Source organism: Diospyros lotus, chromosome 15 (genome assembly GCF_014633365.1).
Source record: "Diospyros lotus cultivar Yz01 chromosome 15, ASM1463336v1, whole genome shotgun sequence".
In the NCBI taxonomy this organism is placed as follows: Eukaryota; Viridiplantae; Streptophyta; class Magnoliopsida; order Ericales; family Ebenaceae; genus Diospyros; species Diospyros lotus.
The window spans coordinates 5,241,040-5,267,265 of record NC_068352.1 but is presented as its reverse complement, the minus strand read 5'-3'; the positions used below and the strand labels follow the sequence as shown (position 1 = coordinate 5,267,265).

Below are 26,226 nucleotides of genomic sequence, written 5' to 3'. Positions count from 1 at the left end.
AGAATAAAATCAACAACTAATCAATCCTTAAAATTTTCAAACATAATCAAAGACGAAAACAAATCCTTCATAAAACTTTAGGCTCGTTTAGTTTCAGAAAATATTTTTTAATTTTTAACTCTAATTGTATGATTAAAGATATCTTAAAGATATAATATTTGTCATCAAAAAATTTAGAAAATATTAAAAAAGACATTTCTAATTCACAGTATACTATTAATAAAAATTAAAATAAATATTTTCTACAACCAAACAAGTCTTTATATTGCCCATCTACCCTGTTTGTTTAAACATAAAATTTTGTTCCATTAAAGGCTGGTGAAGTGATCTTTCTAGGGCTTGACCCTCCAATCAATCCCAAACCTAATTGCAAAATGAAGTGAAGTTATGTCATTTTCAACTTTATATATTTGGTGTCTCTATCTTCCCACCACCGGCCATTCTCCCCCCCCCCCCCCCCCCCCTTTCTTTTTCTCCCAAAAGATCCTTCTAGACCACTCTCCACTTACCATAACTTTGTCATCATAAATTATGTTTGTGTTTGGTGTCGTGTTGCTTAATTTGCATATTAAGTGAAGTGGGTCAAACCCATTAAAATTGCCTTGAATTCAAATTAATCTAATTCAATCCTAGCAAGTCTATGTTTGATGATTCCGATTGTCCACCTCCACTTAAATGAAAGCACCATATCGATTATATTACATTTGTGCATACCTAATCTTGATATTGTTCATATCTATTTATAAAATTTATTTTTATTTCGTTACTTATCCCTAATAATCGACATCAAAACTACTTAATATATTTCAACATTAAGCCCAGATTAGCGAATTTTGAATTCAAAACATTTGTCAGATTTGGATGGATGACAAATGTTGAGATGTCAAGTGTGTTGGTATTAGAGGCTTGATTTGGACATACATATCAGAAATGTAATGATTAAGCAAGAGATTAAGTTGATGACATGGAGAGAACACAATTCTTTTGGTTTGGAATGGAAATCCGCATAAGTAGGATGAAAAGGAAAGCTGTGGTGTTGGTGACCACATAAGTGTAAAGAGGCTGCTGATTCCTCGGCCATGTGGACATCTTTCAGTGTTAGCAGCTGGCGACATACATGCACACATATTGGTCTCTTTCAACAAAGGCTATGCATCTTTACTAGTTTATATATTTTATTCTGAATCTAAAATTGACTCTCTTAGTTTTAGAAATTCGTATACGCTCTTATATTTTTATTCTCATGGAAAAATTAGCTTGTTTAGTTTCAAAATCGTCAAAAATGTCATTATACTTTAAGATTCATAATCGAAGATAGTCAAAATATAAAAATAATGACCTTCTGAGATCAAATCCAAAATTGGAGACGAAATCAAACTTCATGTGCAATCATAATTCACAATCGCGTTTGCAAAATCATCTGTGATCGAGAAACCCCACTTTGCCCAAATCAAACCCAAGAGTCCTAGCAATAGAGCATGTGCGATGCGATTATAATTTGATTTGAGACTAAGATTAGGGTTTAGAGTTTGGTTTCGAGTAGATTTAACTCTATTAATAAAATATAAATACTTTTGAATGGTGTTTAGATAACATCAATTATATAAAGATTATCGGGACACCAAATCTAAATTATATATATTATTGAATTAAAATATATATATATATAGACTAAACTGAGCATTAATATGCATAATTCTAGAACAAACTAGTGGTTTATGCGAGAAATTAATGATTCAAATTTTCATAGCTTATGATCATAAATTTTCAATCATATAGTATCTTTGTATATTTGGGTTTTCTTTGTCTTGATGTTTTATCTATTGCCCAATTTGGATTTTACCATTGTGATTGATTGAGTTACAACTCCAACTTATATGGTGCTTAACTTATGTGTTAGATTGACATCTTCTGCCACCTAAACTTGTACATTTGTCACCTATTAATAGCACCTATAATTTGTTAAATTCTTATTGATCTATCATTGTCATAGAATAGGCAATGGAGGACAATTATTTGCCCAAGCACATCCACCACAAGAGGGAAAAGAAAACTAATTAGGAAAGGTCTCAAATCCTACAAGTACAAACGGTCGGTTATATGTGTTTGAAAGGTTGGGATATTGTGAGGTCATGCATTTAATTTTATTTATTGTGCAATTGACTGTATCTATTTAAGGAATCAAGTCATGAGTTTTAAGTCAGGATGAATTTATTTATACACTTACATTAAATATTATTTTTTATTACAATACTCATATTTTAAATATATATAATCAACAAATTAAAAATAATATATATTGTAATCAATCAATCTGGTAACAATTACAATTGCAGCTGTGAATCAATCATCTCCGTAGAAATGCCAAAAGTATGATGTTGACACTTAACCCAAAGGTTGAAATTCACAAAATCAAAGAAATTTCAAACCGCCCAAAGGAAGAGATTTGAATATATTTGGAATGATATTTTATATTAATAAAATATATAATATTTAATACAACCCAAACCGCCCAAAAGAAACATATTTGATATTTGGAATGATATTTGATATTAATATAATATATACAAAACTAATCTATAATCTGTACAGTACAGTCAAATAATTTTAATTACCTATAAAAGTCTTCTCTTTAAATAAATTAATAGAAGCAAGACATTAGAGTTATTCCTGATATGGTTGGAATTTTCAAGATTTGCTCTGGGATTCCTAAGTTTAATTATTATTAGATAAAGAAATCTCCTATTATAATTTAAATGAAATAGATCTATTAAATTTAACCTGAGTCTTTCTGGATTAAGATGTAGGAGTTAAACATGAGTTAATCCTTCAAATTTGGAGAAGATCCATAGGAGAGTGACGTGACTCATCCCCCTTATGGACTGAATTTTGACACGTGGCGAGGTTGGTTTGGTTTCTTTGAAGGAACATTTTGATAATTTTACAGTGTTACGTCAATATTAATGAAAAAATAAAATGCTTAAAAAATATTTTTAAAAAAATAAATTATAAAAAGAAAGAATTAGGTCCAAAAGTCAAAGGGGGTTCGATTCTTCGGAATGCTGTCGGAGTGGCAGACAAAAATGAGAAATCAATTTTAATCAATGCCTCACTGTCTCATGGTCCCTTGTAAGTATCCCCACGCCCATCACCCACCAAATCCCACATCTTCCACCACCCAAAGACAGCCGAAGGTCGATTTAGCTTTGAGTTGAATTATACAAGATACTTACTAAATTTATAAAATTAGCTTTGGCTTATAAAGTTCAATGATAAAAAGAATATATTAATTAATTATAAGTATTTAAAAAAATTAATAATAGAAAATATTATTATTGTCAAGATGCAATAATAAATTTGTAATTGCAAGACAGTGTTCATTTTCAACCTCTAATATTTTACCTATAAAATAGAAGATGGTCAAGGGTGCAGGGTGTCTCTTATGTGAGCCTTAAATCAATCTCCATGAAAGAATATACAAGATCAAAGAGAAGTATAATTTATGTAATGTTATAGTCATACCTCAATTGGAGGAATTACTCAATCTTGAGATGAACGCCCTTGCGCAGTCCTCGGTGCTCGTGCCCTCAATTATGTCATGGGAGGTAAATCGCAAGTTGGACATTTGACCCTTCGCAGAGCGAGAATCGAACTCGCAACCCACCGTATTATCATCGATATATTGATCATCCGACTGCTCAACCTATGCCCTGACGGTAAAATCACTCATTCTTTATAAATTTTGAACTTGACAAGTGAAAACGTATCTTCATCATATGTTTCAAATTTTCAAACAGATACATTGGAGGTGAGTTGAAGTATTCTTGGATTTAGAAAAAACCCACATAAGGATCTTCAAGATGGTCTCTCAAAGGTATCCAAGAGTGAACTTCAGAAGAGTGTCTCTGGGATTATTCTATCAGGAAGGTCTCCCACACTTTCCTATTCAAGTTTATTTCTTTTAGGCCTATCTTGGACTTAGTCTCACATTTTGGGACACAACAAATGTATTATTTAAAAAGACGTTTTAATGTGTTTGTGTTTAATTTATAAATACTGAATATGTAATTAATATAAAAATAAATATATTTAAATTAATATAAAAACTTAAAACATTAGAAAATAGGTTGCGTTTTTTTTGTTATTTTCAAGTTATTTTTAGTTTTTAATTTTTTTAAACAATAAAAATATGTTTACTTTATTATTTTCAAAAATACATTTTCGAAAATAAGAAAAAAATTTATAAAGAAAATTCAAAACAACAAAATGTTGTTTCGGTTGTTTTCAATCAAAACAATCTCTAAATCCAAAACATGGAAAACAAAATCTATTTTTCACGTTTTGGCTCTAAAAAAGAAAAAGGAAAAAAAAAGAAGGAAGAAATAGAATTATTCTTAAATTTTGAAAATAAAATTATATATTTATTTAAAATTAAAAAAATATAGTATATTTGTATTATAATTAAAAATATAGGATAAGACATAATATATTATTAAGTATATTACACGTATTATGTATAATAATATTTAATACAATTATCACTCAAATGTCAACAATTTATTAATTAAATTTATTGTTTTATAAATATAGTAAAATTTTATTAAAAATAGTTAATTTTATTATTTAATAATTAAATTCATTAAATAAAATATTTTTTCTCAAAATTCTAAAATAAACGCATTTTCTAATGATGCAATCTTATAATTTATAATCACATTATGTAATATTAGTTCACATTTTTAATTTTTATTTTAATGCTTCCTATTTATAATTACATTATGATCGCACTTACTATTTTTTTTCAAGTTAATTTATTTATTTATTCAATTTATTAAATTATTTATTAATTTATAATCACATTAAATTATTTATTTATTTATCAAAATTATTTAATAAAATATCATTAAAAAATTATTTTCAAAATTTTAAATAGAACGCGTTTTTTAATTTTTTGTTTTGAAAAATAGTTTTTCAAAATGATAAAGAGAATTCATTTTTAATTTTCTAAAAATAGACTATCAAAACAAAAAATTAAAAATAAATTCAAAATTTAAAATTAAAAATTAAAAAGCAAAGAGAACGCAGTCTTAGTGTTTTTGAATTCCAACTCTGTTATTTAAAGACATTATCATTGGGATTATTCATCTCCTGTAAAGATGAACAGTGGTAATTTGTGTGGCAACTCATGTAGAAGTATTTGCCTTGAGAAGATGAGAGGGTACCCAATAAATTTTATTTTTTATATTTTTTAAATAGATGTGTAATGTCAATTAAATACTTTCATATGAACTATTACATCACTGATATTTATCTTGAGTTTAAGGGATAAATAAATCAATTACCCTATTATAAAAGGTGTCACGAGGATTATTAGATAGTATTTTGAGTGTAATTAACTTCATGAATCCTAAAGAAAGATGCCAATTATAACATCATGCCTAATCTAGTAGGTGAAGTCACGAGTTAGGTTAGATCATAAATTCCATATATCGATGATAAAGATGGTAATTGACTATATATATTGAGGTTCCTATAATATTCATAGATTTAAGAATTAAAATATAATGTTATCTCTAACATAGTTGTAATTAGATAAATTTAAGAACGAGAATTTAATGTTATCTCTAACATGGTTGCTAGATTTACGCGATTCTACTCGTATGATTCGATATTTAATTTTGAATTAAATCAATTCACATCTACAAGAGAATTTAAAATTGAAAAGACTTGAAAAAGAACCATGCATCCTTATTAAACTTAAATTTAGAAATAAAATAAGAAAAATCTAAGTACCTATTCATCTTGTAATCATATATATACTTTATGTATGTTCAAGAAACTTAATTATTGATGGAAAAATTTACGATAAATCTGTTGAAGGTGAAAAAATTAAATTGATTCATGCTGAGGAAAAAGATAAAAAAAAATTAAGAATAAGAACAATTAAAGAATAAAATCTTTAATTATTCTTATTTAATAACTAAGGGTGTAGCCCGTGCAAATTAAATAAAAAGAATCAAATATTTCAAATAAAGACTTACTACACAGTGTTTGGTGGTCTTAGTTTAATTTTTATTATTTTAAGTAAATTTAAATGTAGATGAGTGTCGGTACAGTGATAATATTATTCTCAAATTTATTTATTCTAAGGTCTTGAGTTCAAATCATGTTAATAGCGTGAATTTTTATTTCTTTTTAAGTAAAATATATTAAATGCATTTTGCAAAATCACTTTATTAACAAAGTTTTAAACACCAAAGTAACATGTTTGCTTATCTAAGAGAATAGATATGATCGTAGCGTGCACGCGTAACTTAAAAAGTAAAGAATTTTAAATAAACGTCATTAGATGGTAATTAAGGGTTATAATTTAATTTTTATATATTTTCATGTAAAATTTAAATGAATATTAAATTTAATGTGATGATAAATTTTCTATTTATTGACATCGCTCTATAACACCAAAATATTATATTTAATTATATAATAATATAGAAGATACATTATATTTTTCACTGGATTAAGATATACGGAGCATTTTGACGTTTCATTTCAAAATTATATATATAATAATAGATTTTAGTGTATTTTGTAATTTTCTTGTTTATTGTTTGTTACTTTGTACTGTTTGTTAGTTTGTACTTTGTATTTTAGTTGTTGTGTCTTCAGTGGCAATTTTGTAATTCATTAAACATGGTATTAGTTTTAGGTATTTAAGCTAAGATCAATAAAGAGAAAGACCAATGAGCATTTTATAATTTTATCTCCTCTCTTTATTGTGAAATGGTATCAGAGCACAAAGAAAACCCTAGGTTCGATCTCCTTTTTCCTTTTTCTCCGACGATGTGAGTTGTGATTCTCTATCTTTCAGAGATCTGCAATCTTTTTCTTTTTCTCCGAAGCCTTGTTATTCTCCGACAACGTGAGTCTTGCGATTCTCTATTTTTTTAGAGATCTGTAGTCGTTTTTTTTTCTTTTGGTCGATCTCTTTTGTTCAGAGATTTGTATCTCATTCGTTTCATTTTCGCGATTTCGAATCTTGCAATTTTTAGATCTATTGATTCTATTTCCAAATTTTTTGATTCTATTTTTTTCTTCTATTGCGAACCTTGCGATCTCCAGATCTCTTCCGTTATTGTTTGTATTCTTGTTCTCTGATCTTTGATCTTTCTCTCCTTATGGCAACGTCATATCCAGATCTCTCGTCCTCGAGTAATCTTACTGTTGACAACGAAACGAGTCCGTTCTTCCTACATCATTCAGACCGCCCCGGCTTGATCTTGGTGTCTTAGCCACTAACAGGGGATAACTATGCATCTTGGAGCATATTGATGTGGATTGCGTTATCGGTAAAGAATAAACTTGGATTTGTTAATGGTTCGATTACTCGACCATTAGGTGATACTTCTCTACTCAATGCTTGGATTCCGAATAACAATATGGTGACATCATGGATATTGAACTCTATTTCAAAAAAGATATTTGCAAGTTTAATTTTTTCTGATTCTGCTTATGATATCTAGATTGATTTAAATGAAAGATTTCAACAAAGTAATGGTCCACTAATTTTTCAACTTAGGAGAGAACTAATGAACTTGAGTCAAGGACAGTTGTCAATGAGTACATATTTCACAAAACTTAAGACTATGGGAAGAACTTAGCAATTATAGGCTATGTGTTCGTGTGGGAGGTGCTTATGTAGTGGTAATAAGGCTTTATCTGAACATTATCAAGTTGAATATGTGATGTCCTTTTTGATGGGACTAAATGATTCTTATGCACAAGTTAGGGGACAATTATTAGTGATGGATCCCATTCCTCCTATTAACAAGTTGTTTGCCCTAGTTGTATAAGAAGAAAATCAAAGGACAATTCTTAATTCTAAGGTGTTTGATCCTATTGCTTTGGTTGTTAAGCATGGCATGGATAAGCCTAATCAAAATAAATTTTTAAAAAAGGAAATAGCTATATGCACCCATTGTGGGTATCATGGACACACAATAGATAAATGTTATAAGCTTCATGGATATCCCTAGGGTACAAGCCCAAATAACAATTTAATCCTAACCATACCAATTTTAATGCTAAGTTTAATGTTGTTAGCCAAGTTTCTGATATAAGTCATGGTAATCCTCAGGAAATTCAGGGATTTATGCAGTGCTTCAATCCAGGACAATATCAGCACCTACTAAACATGTTGAATTCCCATCTAACAATGGTTAAAACAACAGAACCTAATAACTCTATTGGTCAAATTTCAGGTATATGTCACTCTATATCTGACAATGTGTTACTTAGTCCTAAGTGTTGGATTTTAAACTCTAGAGCCACTAGCCATATTTGTGTTAATAAATCATCATTTGTTGAGTTCAGGCCTATTCAAAACAGTTCTATCATTCTTCGTGATCATACTCGAATAACAGTATAGTTCTTTGGTACTGTAAAGCTTAGCTCACACATTACTCTAATGAATGTTCTATATGTTCCTAAATTCAAGTTTAACCTAGTATCTGTAAGTAAATTGGTTGGGAAGAATAACATCAGTCTTAAATTCTCTTCTCATGCACGTGTTATTCAGGACACTCACAACTTGATGATGATTGGCAAGGGTGATTTGGTTGGAGGCTTGTACCTTCTTAATGTCCTTGATGATAAGATGACTAATAATAAGGGATGTATTCAAACCTTTACTGTTGCACATGTTGTTGATAAGAATACTTAGCATAATAGGCTAGGGCATTTATCCTTTCAAAAACTAGAACTTTTAAAGGATGAGTTGCATTATCATGGTGCTAGACATGATTTCTGTTCTATATGCCCTTTAGCTAAACAAAGAAGGCTTTCTTTTGTCTCAAATAATCATATATCCTCATGTGTTTTTGATCTTGTGCATTGTGATACTTGGGGTCCTTATCATATACCAACATATACTGGACATCGCTATTTTCTTACTTTGGTTGATGATTGTACCAGATTTACTTGGGTTTTTCTTATGAGACACAAATCTGAGGCTAGGATCATTATTCCCAAGTTCTTCTCCTTAGTTGAGCCTTAGTTTAATAAGGTGATTAAAAGATTCAAATCAGGTAATGCCCCAGAGTTACAATTCACTGAATATTTTGCCTCTAAGAGTGTCCTCCATCAATTTTCGTGTGTTGAACGACCTAAACAAAATTTAGTAGTGGAAAGGAAACACCGGAACACCAACACCTTCTTAATGTAGCTAGGGCACTATTTTTCCAGTCCAGAATTCCTATCAAGTTTTGGGGGGATTGTATTCTAATTGCCACTTTTTTAATAAATAGGAAACCTGTTCCTATTTTACAGAATAATACTCCTTATCAGTTATTGTATCAAACTGCAGTTGATTACTCATTTTTCAAAGTTTTTGGGAGTCTTTGTTTTGCTTCCACACTGCCCTCTCATCGAAACAAATTTTTCCCTAGAGCCATAGCTTATATATTCTTGGGATATCCTCCAGGTATTAAGGGATCAAACTATATGATCTCACCACTAAATCTGTGTTTGTTTCTAGAGATGTGGTGTTTCATGAAAATATTTTTCCTTTCCACTCTATTACCACCTCTAATAAGCTGGTTGATCCCTTTCCCAATGTGGTACTGCTTGCCTATCTTATTGAGCCACCATCTTTGTTTACTTCTACATCTTCACCTAATGTGTTGTATAATCTGGATGAAAGACAGCCTATCATGCCCAATCCTTCTCCTGATATTTTGGTTCATGCACCTATTTGCAGATCTGCTCGTGTTATTATTCCTCCTTCTTATATTCAGGATTACCATTGCAACTTGTTGACTCATCATCCCCTTCCTACAATCCATTCCTCATATCATTTACAACATTATCTCACCTATTACAATTTTCTCCTACTCATAGCACTTTCCTTCTAACTGTATCTTCTGATTTTAAGCCTCAATTCTGTCTTCAAGCTGTCCAATTTGCTCATTGGAAAGATGCCATGGCAGCTGAGTTGGATGCCATGCATTTGAATAACACTTGGACTGTTACCTCTCTTCCACCTGATAAACATACCATTAGCTGTAAGTGGGTTTACAAAATTAAGTATAAAGATGATGGTTCCATAGAGAGGCATAAGGCTCGTTTAGTGGCAAATGAGTATACTCAACAAAAGGGGTTGGATTTTTTTGACACTTATTCTCTTGTTGCAAAGCTTGTTACAGTAAAAATTTTGCTTGCTCTAGCTACTATGAAACAATGGGTCATTGTTCAATTAGATGTCAATAATGTATTTTTAAATGGGGATTTGTTTGAGGAAATATATATGAATTTACCTCTTGGATATAAGCCTTCAGTTTCTGTTATTCAGGGGGAGAAGTTAGTTTGTCATTTGAATAAATCCATCTACGATTTGAAACAAGCTTCCTAGCAATGGTTTGCCAAATTTTCTCATGCTTTTATTAAGTTTGGTTTTCAGCAATCTAAATCTAATTATTCTTTGTTTACCAAAGGCAATGGTCTTTCTTTTGTGGCTCTTCTCATTTATGTGGATGATATCATCATTATTGATTCGGATTTAACTGTTATATACTCTCTTAAGTCTTTTCTTCATAGTCAATTTAAGCTAAAGGATCTTGGCCGATTGAGGTATTTTCTTGGCCTTGAAATTGCTCAATCTAAGAGAGATATTTCTTTCTCAAAGACATTACACCTTACAGCTCTTAGAAGATACTGATTTTCTTAGTTGTAAACCTGTTAATTTGCCTATGGTTCACAATCTTAAATTAAGTATGCATGATGGTGAGCTAGTTGAGGATCCATCAGTCTATCAACGTCTTATTGGTCGGTTCTTACCATTTCTTGGCCTGAAATCACATTCATAGTTCATAAGCTTAACCAATTTGTCTCTCATCCTCGCAAGCCCCATTTAGATGCAATCCATCACTTGTTACAGTACCTCAAATCCACTCCGGGTCAGGGTTTATCTTTTTCAGCTTCTTCTTCTTTCCAACTTCGGGCATTCTTGGATGCAGATTGGGGTTCATGTTTGGATACATGCCATTCAGTTACCGATTATTATGTATTTCTCGATGATTCTTTGGTCTCGTGGAAGTCTAAGAAACAAACCATAATGCCTTGGTCCTCAGTTGAAAGCTCAGTACCGTGCTTTAGCTTCTACTGCCAGCGAGATTACTTGGATTACTCAGATTTTGGTGGATTTTTATGTTTCTCTTCTATCTCCTGTTTTGTTGTTTTGCGACAATCAAGCTGCCATGCACATTGCCAACAACCCTGTCTTTCATGAATATACCAAACACATTGAGCTTGATTGCCATTTTATTCGGAACAAAGTGGTTGCTGGCCACATCAAGCTTCTTCCTATCGGATCTCAACATCAACTAACAAATTTGTTTACTAAAGCTCTCCCAACTCCTCAATTGTTCTCGAGAACAATAAAAATAACATTTAGAGACGAAAATATCCGTCACTAAAATATCAAAATTCGTCGCTAAAAAAGGCATCACTAAATTTTAGTGACGGATTTTGTGACAAAACAAATTAGCGATGGAATTAGCGACGGAAATTTTCGTTGTTGATTAAAAATATAAAAAATAAAAAAATATTTAAAAAATTAAAAATTATTTTAGCGATGGAACATAATAAAAAAATTAAACATTAAAATTAATTTCAATCAGCAACGGAAACAGTTCTGTCGTTAACTTTTATTTTAAAAAAATAAAATAATTAATCCCATGCGCCAAGTGACGCCCTTTAAGCCGCCAAGTGTACGCTAGAATTAATCCCCCAGCGCATCCTCATTTCCCCCCTCATTAGTTTTGATCCCAGGTCCCTCGCGCGAGTGCGCGTGTGCGCGATCGTCCGAGTTGTAAGACTTCTCATTATATATACTGCACATATTAATTATATACTAAATTTAAATGTAGTCGTTTTAATTTTATTTTAAATTTTAAATCTTTTAAATTCATAAATTAATACTTAAAAAAAATATAAATTTTTAACTCAATTAATGTACCACTTAAATGTTATAATTAATTAATTTTTTAAATATTTAAGTTTTATTTGATTAAAAATTAGTTTAATACATATTTGTTATTATAAATTTTACAATATCATATCAATTTACATATTTTGGTTTGTAAATAAAATACATAAAATATGCATACTAAAGAATTTTAATTTTTATTTAATATTTGTTTAATACATAATTAATAAATTTTATTTTTTATTAATTTTTTTCTTTTTTAGTGACGGGGTTATCCCATCGCTAAAGTTTTTAATTATTTTTTTAATTATTTAGTGATGAGGTCACACCCGTCACTAAAAAATAAAAATTAAATTAAATAAAAATTAAAAATTCAGCGACGGAGATACGCCTATGTCTAAAAAATTAAAAAAATATTAAATAAAAATTAAAAATTCAGTGATGGGTCACGTCTGTTGCTAAAAATAAAAATAAAATTAAATAAAAATTAAAAATTTAGCGACGGTGTCACGCTCATCGCTAAAAAACAAAAATAAATAAATAAAAATTAAAAATTCAGTGACGGGTTATGCCTATCGTTAAAAAATTAAAAAAATTAAATAAAAATAAAAATTTAGTGACAAGATAACCCCGTCGCTAAAAAATAAAAATAAAAATAAATAAAAATTAAAAATTCAGCAACGGGATCACATCCATCATAAAAAATAAAAAATTCAGTGACTTCTTGTAATTTTCTTGTTTACTATTTGTTACTCTGTTTGTTACTTTGTACTCGACCTTTGCCACACCTTTGCCAGTATGGCCATACCTGACCATGTGATGGATATTGTGGATCCGAAACTCATCACTACAAGAAATTTAGGATTTAGCGACGGAAATATTCCGTCGCTAAATCCAAAAATCCGTCGCTAAATAAATTTAGCGACGGATTAGCGACAGATTTTTTCCGTCGCTGAAATCATCGTCGCAAAAAAAGTTTTGCGACGGATCTGTCGCCAATTTAGCGACGGATTAGTGACGAAAAAATTCCGTTGCTAAATATAATTTTTTTTTTAAATTTGCGACGGAAATTTCCGTCGCTATTTTCTCAAAAAAAAATTATTAAAAAAATAAAAATTTATTTTAGTGACGGAATATTCCGTCACTATTTTTTAATTTTTTTTATTTTTTAATATAAAATAAATAAAATTAAATTAAAAAATAGTTAGCGACGGTCTCATTCCGTCGCTAACATATCTTAAAAAATAAAAAAAAATTAAAAATAAAATAACTAAAAAAATAATAATAATTAGAAATTAAAAAAATATTTTCACCACGTTAGAAAAAAAAAACTACAATCCTAACAAACATAAAATTATTAAAAAATAAGATAATTAATTAATATTAAAAATTAATACTTAAATATTTAAATTTTAAATATAACCAAAAATATAATAAAATACAATCCTAAGAAACATTTCTAATAATTCACTAAAAATAAATAAAATATATTAACAAATAAAATAACACACCAAAAAAAACATAAAAAATATATGAACAGAAAACAACACAATATATAAATTTTTAATAAAATAACATAAAAAATATATATAAAAGAAATCAAAGAATATTTTTAATAATTCATTGAATAAACACAACAGCAAACATTACAAATCTATAAAATTTAACATAAGCAGCAAAAAAAAAAAAAAGAAGGAAAAATAAAAAAATTAAACCAAAAAAAACTAATGCTGAAAACATCACAAATTTACAAAATTTAACATAAAATGTAAAATAAATATCTAAAAAATTAAAAAAAATAATTAAACCCGCGAGAGAGGGCGAGCCGCGACCGAGCGAGCAAGCGAGAGAAGAGGGCGAGCTGTCGCGAGCGAGAGACGAGGGCGAGGGAGAGGGCGAGAGACGAGGGCGAGGGCGAGCAACTGAGAGGCGAGGGCGAGGAGCGAGTGAGAGCGAGACAGCGAGGGCGAGCAGCGAGTGAGAGCGAGACAGCGAGGGCGAGCAGCGAGCAAGAGACGAGGGCGAGAAGCAAGCGAGAACGAGACAGCGAGAGCGAGCAACTGAGAGGCGATGGCGAGTCGCGAGCCAGAGACGAGGGCGAGACAGCGAGTGAGAGCAAGATAGCGAGGGCGAGCAACTGAGAGGCGAGGGCGAGCAGCGAGCGAGAGTCGAGGGCGAGACAGCGAGAGCGAGGGTGAGGAGCGAGCGAGAGCGAGACAGTGAGGGCGAGCAACTGAGAGGCGATGGCGAGTCGAGAGCGAGGACGATGGCGAGGCAGCTAGAGAGAGCGAGGCAGCGAGCGAGAACGAAGCAGAGAGTGAGAGCGAGAGACGAAAGTGGGGGAGGGCGAGGCAGAAGCAAGATGAGAGAGCGAGGGAGAGAGGTGAGGGTGAGAGAGCCAAAGAGGGTTAGAGATTTGGGGGGGGGGGAGTTACGGATTTTTGGGGGGGAAGGGAGGGGATTAGGGATTTTTTGGGGGGGGGATTTGGCAAGAAAGAGCGCGGGAAGATTCCCGCGCTCTTGAATTTATTTTATTTTTTAATATTTTAATTATATACAAAATAATATAACTTATAAAAATAATATTAATAATTATTTAATTGATAAAAATAATGTAATTTAAATAAAATTTTATTAAAATTATTTAAAATGTGATAATAAAATAATTTAAATTATTGTATTTAAAATTAATATTTATTTAAAAATTAATTTGATATATTGTATTATTTATTAATAGTTTGTTATATTAAAAAAATTAATTTTTCTATAAATAAAAATTATATTAAACGAAATCTACATAACATCTATAAATTTTTAGGGTAAATTTTGAGTTTTATAAAAAAATATAAAAAATAAAAATTCAAAACATCCACCGAACTTAGGATTCTCAATTATAGAGTAGAACAATATTAATAGCAAAACCCATCTGATCAACACAGTAGATTTCAGATTGTTAAATTTCATCTATAACTCAGAGACAAAATTAGAGAGCACAAATAAACAGATATATTTATTTTTTTCTTGGTCAACATTAATGTTTATACATAACACTTATATTAGATAGTAACATATGATATTATTATTAAGTATAAGACACAATGTCGTCCATATATTATGATTTTTAAACTTTTTAGCTTAGCGAAAAATTCTCCTATTTATAAAGAGAAAGAGACAGAGCCAGCTCCACAGTGAAGCCAACTAGGCGGCTGCCTTAGGCCTCCAAATTTTAGAGGCCCCATAGTTTTAAAAAATTATAATTTTGCGACGTATTATTTTACTAAATAATTAAATATAAAATTTATCTTTCCCATTCTTTTCCCACATTTCTAAACCCACTAAACTTCCTTTTCTCTCCCACTAAACCCCATTTTCCTTCTCAATTAAACTCCATTTTCTCTCTCTTTCTCTCTCTCTCTCACAGTAATTTGCATCACTAGTTGTCTGAGTAATTTGCATCACTAGTTGTCTGCTCATTTATTGCATGTTCTTCTTCTTCACTTCCTTCTCACTTCTTGCTTCAACTTCAATCTTCTTCGGGCTTCGTTGCTTCGACAAGACTGCATCTATTCGGTAGTTTTAATTTCTTTTTACTTTAATTTTTTTTTGGGTCCGTAAAGTATGTTATTTTTTAGGTTTTCGTATTGTTGTGATATTTTTGTTGGCTTTAATTTGTTGATTGTTGTTGTGTTGTGAAATTGTGATTATTGATTAATAGTTAAGGTAGTTGTCTTCCTTTTTTTTTTTATGATGTATCTCAAACCATTTTTATTTAGCATAGATAATTTGAGATGGGGTTTAATATAAATTTATAATACATTTTTCATAGAGCTAATGTAAATTTAAAAAAAAATTAAATATCATAACGCCAAAAAAAAAAAAAATTGATTTTACATATAGTTGAAGATAGTTCAACATATGTTGTTCAAATGAAAATTGCTCATTATTGGTGAATTTTAACTTATCTACATTTTGTAATTGATTAAACTTTATTTTTTTAATTTAATAAAATGATATTTTTTCATAAAAATATATATTATTTATTTTTTATAAAAAAAAATTAATTTAAAATAATGTTTGTTTTCTAAAATTTAAAATAAAGAAAATTTCATTAATATTATGATTTTTAAACTTTTTATTTATTTTTCAAATATAGTGTTTTTTACATTTTGTACACATTTAATAAATATTAAAAATAATTAATTATTATACATTTAATATTTTTTTATTTTATGCACATAAAATATATTAATTGATATAGTTAGAATTTAGCAATATTATGATTTTTAATATTAATATATTTATTTAAATTTTATAAATTAATTTTTTAATATTCATCTCATGGTTAAATGTATATTTAATTTTTTATAAAATTTAAATATTTATATATTTAAATATTCATTCCAAATTTAAATATTTAATATTCTCACTAAAATTAAAAATTTAATTTTTATTATTTTTATTATTATTAAAATTTAGCGATGAAAATAATTTTTCGTCGCTAATTATAGCGATGGATGACTGTTTCCGTCGCTAAAAAATTATTTTTTTATTTTTTCTTATTTTTTTGCGTGGGAATTTTTTTCCGTCGCTAAAATTAAAATTTTTATTTTTTAATTTTTTTTATTATTATTAAAATTTAGCTACGGAAATAATTTCCCGTCGCTAATTATAGCGATGGATTATTGTTTGCGTCGCTAAAAAATTATTTTTTATTTTTTTAATTTTTTTGCGAGGGAATTTTTTTCCGTCGCTAAAATTAAAATTTTTATTTTTTAATTTTTATTATTATTATTAAAATTTAGCGTCGGAAATAATTCTCCGTCGCTAATTATAGCGATGGATTACTGTTTGCGTCGCTAAAAAATTATTTTTTATTTTTTTAATTTTTTTGCGAGGGAATTTTTTTCCGTCGCTAAAATTAAAATTTTTATTTTTTTTATTATTATTATTAAAATTTAGCGACGGAAATAATTCTCCGTCGCTAATTATAGCGATGGATTATTGTTTCCGTCGCTAAAAAATTATTTTTTATTTTTTTTATTTTTTTGCGAGGGAATTTTTTTCTGTCGCTAAAATTAAAATTTTTATTTTTTTAATTTTTATTATTATTATTAAAATTTAGCGACGGAAATAATTCTCCGTCGCTAATTATAGCGATGGATTACTGTTTTCGTCGCTAAAATTAATTTATTTTTTATTTTTTTATTATTATTAAAATTTAGCTACGGAAATAATTTTCCGTCGCTAATTCTAGCGATGGATTACTTTTTCCGTCGCTAAAAAATTATTTTTTTATTTTTTGCGACGGAATTATTTTCCGTCGCTAAAATCCGCTGCTAATTTTACAAAAAAAAAAAAATTCTTATTCCGTCGCAATTTCGTCGTTGTTCCGTCGCAAAATAGCAAAGGAAATGTCCGTCGCTAAAAATCCGTCGCTAAATCCAGAATTTCTTGTAGTGCATGTGCAATGATGAAGAAGAAGTGGCTGCCTCGACCAGCAACGAGAGGAGGAGGGCAACCACCCGCTCAAGAAATGCCAGTAACAAAAATGATTGCTTGATTCGTATGATCAAGATTGGAGTGACATGTTCCATGGAGTCACCCCAAGATAGGTTGGATGTAAGCAATGTTATTTTTACTAGGAGCAGTTGCATTTGAAATGCAAGTCAAGTGAGATAAATTATGAGCGGTTGATGGCATTAGCAGCCACTGCGGCGCAACAGATAACAATGTTGCAGGTTCAGACAAGAAACACAAATCATGACATGGAAATGCTAGTGAAGGTTGTCTAGGAAATTTTTACTAGGAGAACCATAAGCAAAGGGGGAACATGTAAGTCATCTTCTACTCCCCAAACTTGCATGACATTTTCCAAGGTTTCCGAAAAGGGCCATAATGCTTAGGGGTGATGGCCAACACTCACTTTACGAACCTATTTGTAATGCTTGAAAACTTCAAATTTTTAATAGTTCTCATTAACTGTAAAGAGAAAGGGGCTTGCCCGCTATTATTTATTACATTCTCTCTTGGATACATGGCCATCTTTTACTTATTCACATGACTAGCTATAAATCAAAATACCATTCCACTTCCGACACAACCCGAATTGTCATTATTTTCTCACTGGATGGACCTTTTGATTAGTTCAAACAAAACAAAAGATGCCAATAACCAATGTCATATCAAATACATGAAACTCATAGCAAAGAAGATTTAAAAGGTAAATAGCACAAAACAAATAAGAAAAACAAAGACTCTTGTATTCATCTAATCTATAATAGATATTTGATGGATATATTATTAGAATCATATCAAGTTAGTCGCAAGTACTTCTGTTATCAAATGTTATTTTGTCCAAATATAAGACTAGGCAATTGATACATTAAATATCTATTATTTAATCTATAATAGATATATTGTAACGGCCCTAAAGTGGGTCTAGATGTTTTAACACTTAACATTTGTTTAATGGTATTTTAAATGTGAGGTCTAATTATTTTAATATTTAATAAAATTTCTTTGAGGGCGTAGAAATAATTTTAGGTCGAACAATTTTATTTTATAGTTCATGTGGTCGGAAGATAAGTGTGTGGGTCTAATTTTTTTTTGAATTTAGAAATAATGTAATGAGCCGCAATTAATTAGTTAACGAGATCACGGGTTTGTCCAGGGTGGGAAATCAAGCCTAGTGGGCTTGATATATATATATGGAGTACATGGGGCTGTGCTTAGGCCCATGGTGATAAATAGCTTGAAAAATAATGAAATTGGTGGTGTAATAAAAATAAACTAAAATAAGAATAATAATAACAATAATAAATAAAATAAAAATAAGAAAATAAATTAAGTTAGCATTTGTCAATAAAACCCCTAAATATTTTTGTCTATTATATGAGAAGAGGGGCATGTTGGTAAAATTTCAGAGTTGGCGTGCAATTTGCACAGCTTTTCTGTGTGCAGAAAATTTCTAATTTAAGTGCATATCACCCTTCCTTTCTTCACTGTTTGATTCCTTTCCTCACTCCCTAGCATCTTCTTATACTTCACCTTCACCTTCCCCTTCCATTTTATGTTCATCTCGCTGCTGCCTTCCATTTTTATGCTGGTGGAGCTTTTCTTGCTTGCATCTTCATCAGGCAAGTTTCTTACTCAACCTCTATCACACTCTCTACATTTCGTACTCAACTTCTTAGCATTTTGCAACATGCTAGCATGCTGTAAGGTAAATAGCATATACATACAAAATTGTTGAGTTACAGTGGGGACTCGGATCGCCCTATTTATTTCAAGTGAATGGCTCCTTGGTAGATAAGGATGCAAATCTTAATTCATTGTATCCATAACAGCTAAATTATATAGAGATGTATATATACACATATTTATATATATGCACCATCTCTGTTGAATGCGTTAACCAGAATAGCAAACCCATTTGTATATATATATATATTGTTGTAGCTGTATCAGCCGTTGAATGCCTTGTCCCAACCAACCCATCTACATTTACATATATATATATATAAATATATATGCATACACAGTTCGGCCATAGATGCTCTGTCCCCAGTAGACCCATTTACATCTTCATACTTATATACTTTTGTGTGTAGCAGAGTAGCTGCTCACTGGAAGCTCTCTCTCTTTCACTCTCTCTATATATATATCAATAAAACCATCCAAGTGGGGTTCTCTCTCCCCTCACTGTTACACCCGGAAGCTCCTTTTTGCCCATTTGAACCACCCAAGATGTATATATGCATATACAACATGCTCTGTTTCTGTTCGGTCACCCCACATTTGCAGATATATATATATTTATATACATACACACCCAAGTTGCTGGATGCCTGCCCCAAATGAACCCATTTACATTTATATTTACAGATACGTTCAAGCCAATGCCCTGCCCCAAGCAACCAATTTACATTCATATATAATATATATATATATGTATACATATACACGTTCAAGCCACTGGAAACCATTTACATTCACTTATATATATATATACATATATTAGTACCCACTGTAAAGAAGTGAAGTCCAACCATTGTTCACATTTGGAAGCCATATGTCTATATATCCATACCCACTGGATGCTCCATGTAAACCCATTTAAAATTCTATATATATATATATATATCTACACACGTCCAAGATAAGCTACTGGATGTCCAAGCAAACTCATATATACTATTAGAGTGCAATTCTATGTACATATTCAAGCCCACTTATATAAATACTCAAGCCCACCCACATAAATATTCAAGGTCCATATATATATTCCAAGCCATTCAATATATTAAAAGCCCATTGGAATGACCCTGCGTTGCACCTTATCCTTGGCCACATATTTCTATTATAATCATAATAGAAAATATCTTATATAGTTGGTGATGTTCTAAATTTTAATAGCTCAAGGTATATGTATAAATAATATACGTGTATATATATATATGTGAATACTTGTTATGCACCCGGTAAATTATAAATCTTAGTAATCGATTTAATGAACTCTTGAATAAATTATTGTAGCGTGTGTACGCTTGATGTAAGCGAAAAGCTACTCAATAATGTGAATGGGAAGAAATTATTTGTATAAGTATGACAATAATTTGTGAGATGAAATTCCGTGGATTCTATATATATATATGGAAAGGAATGCATGATATGTTCCGTACATGTTTAACATGTGTATATTATGATACTTTGTATTATTTATCTTTGCGCACCTATTATTTTGCGCGGAAGGAAAGGGTACCCTAGAGCACCTGGCACGGGATGAGATGGCCATAGCCCGGCAGGTTGGCTCCATATTTATTTGTGAGTTTCTATTTACATGATGCACTTGGGCGTGTGTGAATTGATGGCTTGCGAGCCTATGAGATTTGATACTAACATTAATTTATATGCACATTTTCAAAATAGTACATGGTGGCATGATGCATTTAACTTGGAATTGATCAATTCTTAAATTGTGATACTTGTATACAATTGTTGAGTTCTGGATTACTCTCATTTTGGTGTCACCTTATTCTCGGTTCATGATCATTGTTTATTGTCCTAGAACTTGCTGAGCCTTGTGGCTCACTTGATCTTCTTTGCCATTCCAGGTAAAGGGAAAGCTATTATTGGGGGCGAGTCCAGTGGGACTAAGGCCTAAGGATAGTGGTGTACGGGGACGCGTCCTAACTTAAAGATCCTGTTTAGCATTTTGGTGAGACTTGAGATGAAATGACTCTTATTTTGTTAGTTAACATTAGAGTCTCTTATCTATTTTGTATGGTCGTTGAGCCCGAACTCTTGAGATATTGGAAGTGTAATTGAATCTTAACTTAGTTTCCGCTGCTAGTAACAAATTGAGTTGTATGTTTTATTATGATTTGTTCTATATCATCTCTGTGATGACCTCCTTTCGAATATCCTATGCTAGCGGGAATATTCGAGAGTGGGCCCTTACATATATATTTGCAGTAGTCCAAACAAGTTAACTACCTCAAAGCAATTGATAGAAAATTGTAAGAATCAATGCAATAACATGCTAAGAATTAGAGTCGAATGAACAATATCGCCAATGGAGACCCGGATCTGAATCTTCGAACAACGTAGAAAATGTGTTGAATTTTGACTTAGTAGCTGCTGATATGGTTTGAAGAAATCAAAATAAAATAGGATTATCCATAACCAATAAATTAACAAATATCTGATATTATTTGTTAGTTGTTTTGGCTAGATATTATGCCATATTATTCTCCTCTTTATGCTCATTTCAATTTACATTTTAGTTGTATAAATTAAAGTTTACAATTGAATAAAATATATGACTTTTGCTTTGATATTTTTTTTCATTCCCTTTTCTTCTTTCTTCATAAAATACAAACAAAATGACTTCCCAAATTGAAGAGCTACGAATTCGGATTTGATATTCACCAATATGACTGAAGACGATAAGGAACCACGGCGCCAAGCCAGCGACAACGACGTTGCCGTAGAGACAAACAAGCGTGGAAAGCTTAGGTAGTGGGAGTTCTCTTCCTGACAAAGATGGGGATAGAAAGAAAGATTATTTGTCTTAGCAAGCAAGACCAGGATCCCATTACAGATGAGGAAGATGCAGCTTTTGTCCACAGTTTGGATCGGCATTTGGGCCTCTAAGGAATAATACCATTCTGAACAAGAGAAGATGAAGGAGAACAGAGACACTGAGAGTAGCAACTGTGTGATCTTCCTCAGAAATTGAGACCTCATCAGCTGAGTCAGACTCAGTGAGTTCTGGAACTGAGCTTGATCCTCCATGGTAAGCTTAATTTTTGAAAGAACTAAGAAATAAATAGTTGCTTATGGGGGAAGAAGAAGGCTAGAATTTGGTGGGCGAAGAAGCTCAAGGGTGGTGCCCTATATATATATACAGGGGAGACTGAGGTGCGGTGCGGAAGTGGATGGTTTGACAAGAATGCCCTTTGTTAGTGTGGAGTGTGGTGGCAGGAACCTGCTTTTTGAGGTTACTTGGGGGACAAAATTGTCCTTTGGGAGTGGCTTGAAACAGTAGTGAGCTTCATGGGTACCAATTTGAGAGTGGCTTGGCTTTAGGCTGAATGATTGAGAATTGGTTGGGGCCCACTTGGAACCATGAATGATTTGGTTGAAGATGAACCTTAATTTGAGTACTTGATAGTCTATTATAGACATGGCCACGGTTCATGAACCGCCAGTTCCGGTTCAAGAAATCTTTGAACCTGAACCGAACCGCCCAAGGGCGGTTTGGGATGGTTCGGTTCCGGTTCCGGTTTCGGTTCGGTCAACGGTTTGGACCGGTTCGGTCAACGGTTTGAGCCGGTTCGGTCAACGGTTCCGGTTCCGGTTCAAACCGAATTTTTTTAATTTTTTTTAAATATTGTTGTATTCAATTTTGGATATGGTAACAAGTAATAAATAATTAACAATATAATTGAATAAATTGATAAATAACAAAATGAGAAGATTGAAGAAATTGAAATTGAAATATTAAATGAGAGACAAAATTGAGAGAATAATAGCTTGAGACTTGAGAGAGAGAGAGAGAGAGAGAGAAAGTGTGAAAAATGAGGGGGGGAGGGAGGGGTATATATAGATAGGAATTATAAAATTAAAAAAAAAATTAATAAAATTAGAATTGGACCGTTGGCTGCCAACGGTCCAATTTTGGACCGTTGGGGGGGAGGGGTGCTGCACGGGGGGGAGGGGGGTGGTGGGGGGGGGGGAGGGGTGCTGCACGGGCGGAGGGGGGGTTGTTCCGGTTCCGCGGAACCGGAACTGCGGAACCGGAACCGGACCGAATTTCGCCGGTTCAGTCCGGTTCCGGTTCGAACCGCTGGTCCGGTTCAATTTTGGCCATGTCTAGTCTATTATTCTCTAGCAAAATCCTCCTTAATGAGTTCTGAAGCATAATAGTCAAAAATTTATTAAAAGATTAAAAAAACCTAAAAGTCTAAAATAATTTTTTAGACTAAAAAAAGTATAATTTTCTCTTAATTAGGGAAGATCCCGAACAAGTCACAAATAAGAAAACTTCTATATTCGAAAATCCCTATAAGTTCTATAAAAAAAAAAAGAAGTATTATCTATAAAGATTCTAATTCTAATGAATTTTGAAATGTAAGAATAAACGTTATTTATAAAAATTATAATTCTAATATATTTGAAATATTATAATAAATATTATCAGAAGAATCATAATTTTAGAGAAATTAAAAAATTTTCATGTTCCTCTATAAATAGATGAGCCCTCATTTCAAATGAGTTACATCTCTGACACTGATTTCAATACAACATTCAATTTTTCAATGTCTGATTTAAGTATAAAAGTGTTTGCACGAGAATTTTCTTGTATCGTACCTTCTAATTGTTCTTTTTTTAACAGACTCCGGGTAATTCAAGGACAACATTTTCAGTCAATAAATTCATTGTTATATTCAAGCGACAACAAATCGTTTATGATATTATAAGTTTGCACTAAGTTAAAAGCTGTGAAAGGTAAGATCAAAATATTATCGAATCATTAAAAACAAAAAATATATATATTTCATAAGAATATATATTCTTGCTAGCAGAATGTCGTCACCGCCACCATTGTTGTTGTTGTCGTCAACCACCGCTTGTCTTGCTTCCATCTCCAACATTAATCCTATTTTTTTCACTATCATATCACCTTCACCATCGATCAATTATCGTGAGTTGACTCTCGTTTCTTTTCTTTGATCATCTCCTTTGTCGTCTCTCTATCGACGTTATTACCTTCATCGCCATCATTCTCTTCGATTTCTTCAGTCGTCTCTTCCAATCATTGTCGATCTTCTTCAACCATTATTGTGAATGTTAGTTTGTCTTCTACAGCCATTACGATTGTCGGCTTTCTTCAATCGCTAGCAACCGATCGTTGGCCTCCCCATCCACCATTGCCACCACAATCGACTCACCTTTTGATCGATCGTCAGCTAGCTCTTTTATCTTCTCCAGTGTCATCAACTCCTTAGTTGTCCTTCAAGCTTTGATCTTGGCCCAAATCTACCCAAATTCATCAAGACCATCAAGACCATATCTCCCCAAAACATACAGATACCCCATCGCATTTCATTTTGAATTATTTAGATAAGATTTACAAGAAAATTCAAAACTACTTGTAGAAAACTCATTTTCCCATGATTCTTACGCTGAAAGTTCCACAACATATTCTAGTTGTAATAAAAATATAATACAATGCATGACTCACTTTCCCCATTTAAGTCCTAAACAATAGCATCCCATCATGGTTTAATTAATACCAAATCCCTCCAACTACAAATGGTACTCTCCTAACGAGCTCCGATAGTCGAAATACCCTTGCAAGTATCTAAAAATAATGGATATGCAACCATGCATGAGCATTGCAAGCTTAGTAAGTCTGAGTACAAAAACCATTAAATGCAGCCTCCAACCATATTATTCACATTTTCAAGGTCTTTATAACCGAGAATGTCCAGATTTGCAAAGATAGTAACCCCTAACCTGGAGCATTCTTGTCTCAAGATCCCACACTAATCTTTATTGATTGCGACCTCTAACCTTAGTCATTCTCATCTTAAAATCTCTCACACATAACATGCTTCCATGATATTTATACAAGATAAAGCGACAATAATGCATCTAATAAGAAAACCAACAACATGTCATGCCAATGAATGCTCCATGTATTATGAAAGTGGGTAGAGGACTTACTAGGATGAGTTTAGGAGCTAGAAAATCACAAACTAGTAAGCTTCCCACTTCCGACCTTGGTGAGGAATGATCCAACTTCAAATGAAGAGCCCTTCCAACTTATCCTTTCCAAACTCACTTTCTTTTGACTTGGACTTCACAAAAAAAAAAAAAAGAGAGAGAATAGAAAGATTTGGGTATATATGTGTTTCTTTATCATTTTCCTTTTCCTTAAAATATAGAGGAGTTCATTTCCTGAAAAATAAGAACATAACAAAGTAACTTGTAGGAAAATTTTAAGTATATTACAAACTTAACACCAACGAAAAGCAACTCAAAGTAGCAAATAAAGCAAGATAACATATATCCAAAAAAGAGAACAATATCACAAAGCCCTTAAATTGCTTGAGAACACCAAGTTATTTTCAGTCTCCCACATGGAGATCGTGGATGAATAAAGATCGTCATTAGGACTATTGTGACCAATGATTTAACATACTTCAAAATCAAAAGGATCAAATTGTCATATTTTTATTTAAAAAAAGGTTAAAATGTTTTGCCCATGTTCACGTAAAAGGTTATGTGTGTATGTGTTAGGGTTTTTAGAGTGTTACAAAAATAATGAAAGTTTATTAAAAGAAATGGGGTTAAATAGAAAAAATATTCCCAATATACAATGAAATTATAAAAACATTGGCAGTTGGAGTTAGGGTTTCAATGAATGACCTAAACGTACCTCTAGCCTAGGGGTAAGAAACATAGCACTCAACATTATCAAACAAAATAAAGATAAAAGGTTTCAAAAGTTTACCTCATGGTATGAAAATGCCAAGTTAATTAATTTCTTGTTGATGTTCGAAGTCTTACAAGAAAGTTAGTGCTTGCCAACGAGGATGGTTGAAATAAAAAGCTAAGGGTTAGTTCTTCAATAGATCTAGTGACGATTTATCCAAGGATCAAAAGGTTTTTCTAGAAATCCATGCAAGGTCGTTAATTTGCAATAATAACCGAGAAAAGCAATGAGAGTTAAA

At 31.5% G+C, this 26,226-nt stretch overlaps 2 protein-coding genes across 2 annotated transcripts in view; both read right to left on the bottom strand.

Annotated features, from left to right (window-relative positions):
* LOC127791541 (uncharacterized) overlaps positions 1–22,350 on the bottom strand; it is a 46,683-nt gene extending 24,333 nt beyond the window's left edge. The window contains exon 1 of the mRNA XM_052321474.1: positions 22,227–22,350. Within this exon, the coding sequence (XP_052177434.1) occupies positions 22,227–22,279 (53 nt within the window). The 5' untranslated portion in view covers positions 22,280–22,350. The remainder of the gene's footprint in view (positions 1–22,226) is intronic.
* LOC127792334 (uncharacterized) overlaps positions 1–26,226 on the bottom strand; it is an 81,214-nt gene that overhangs the window by 42,777 nt on the left and 12,211 nt on the right. The gene's annotated exons all lie outside the window — the stretch shown is intronic.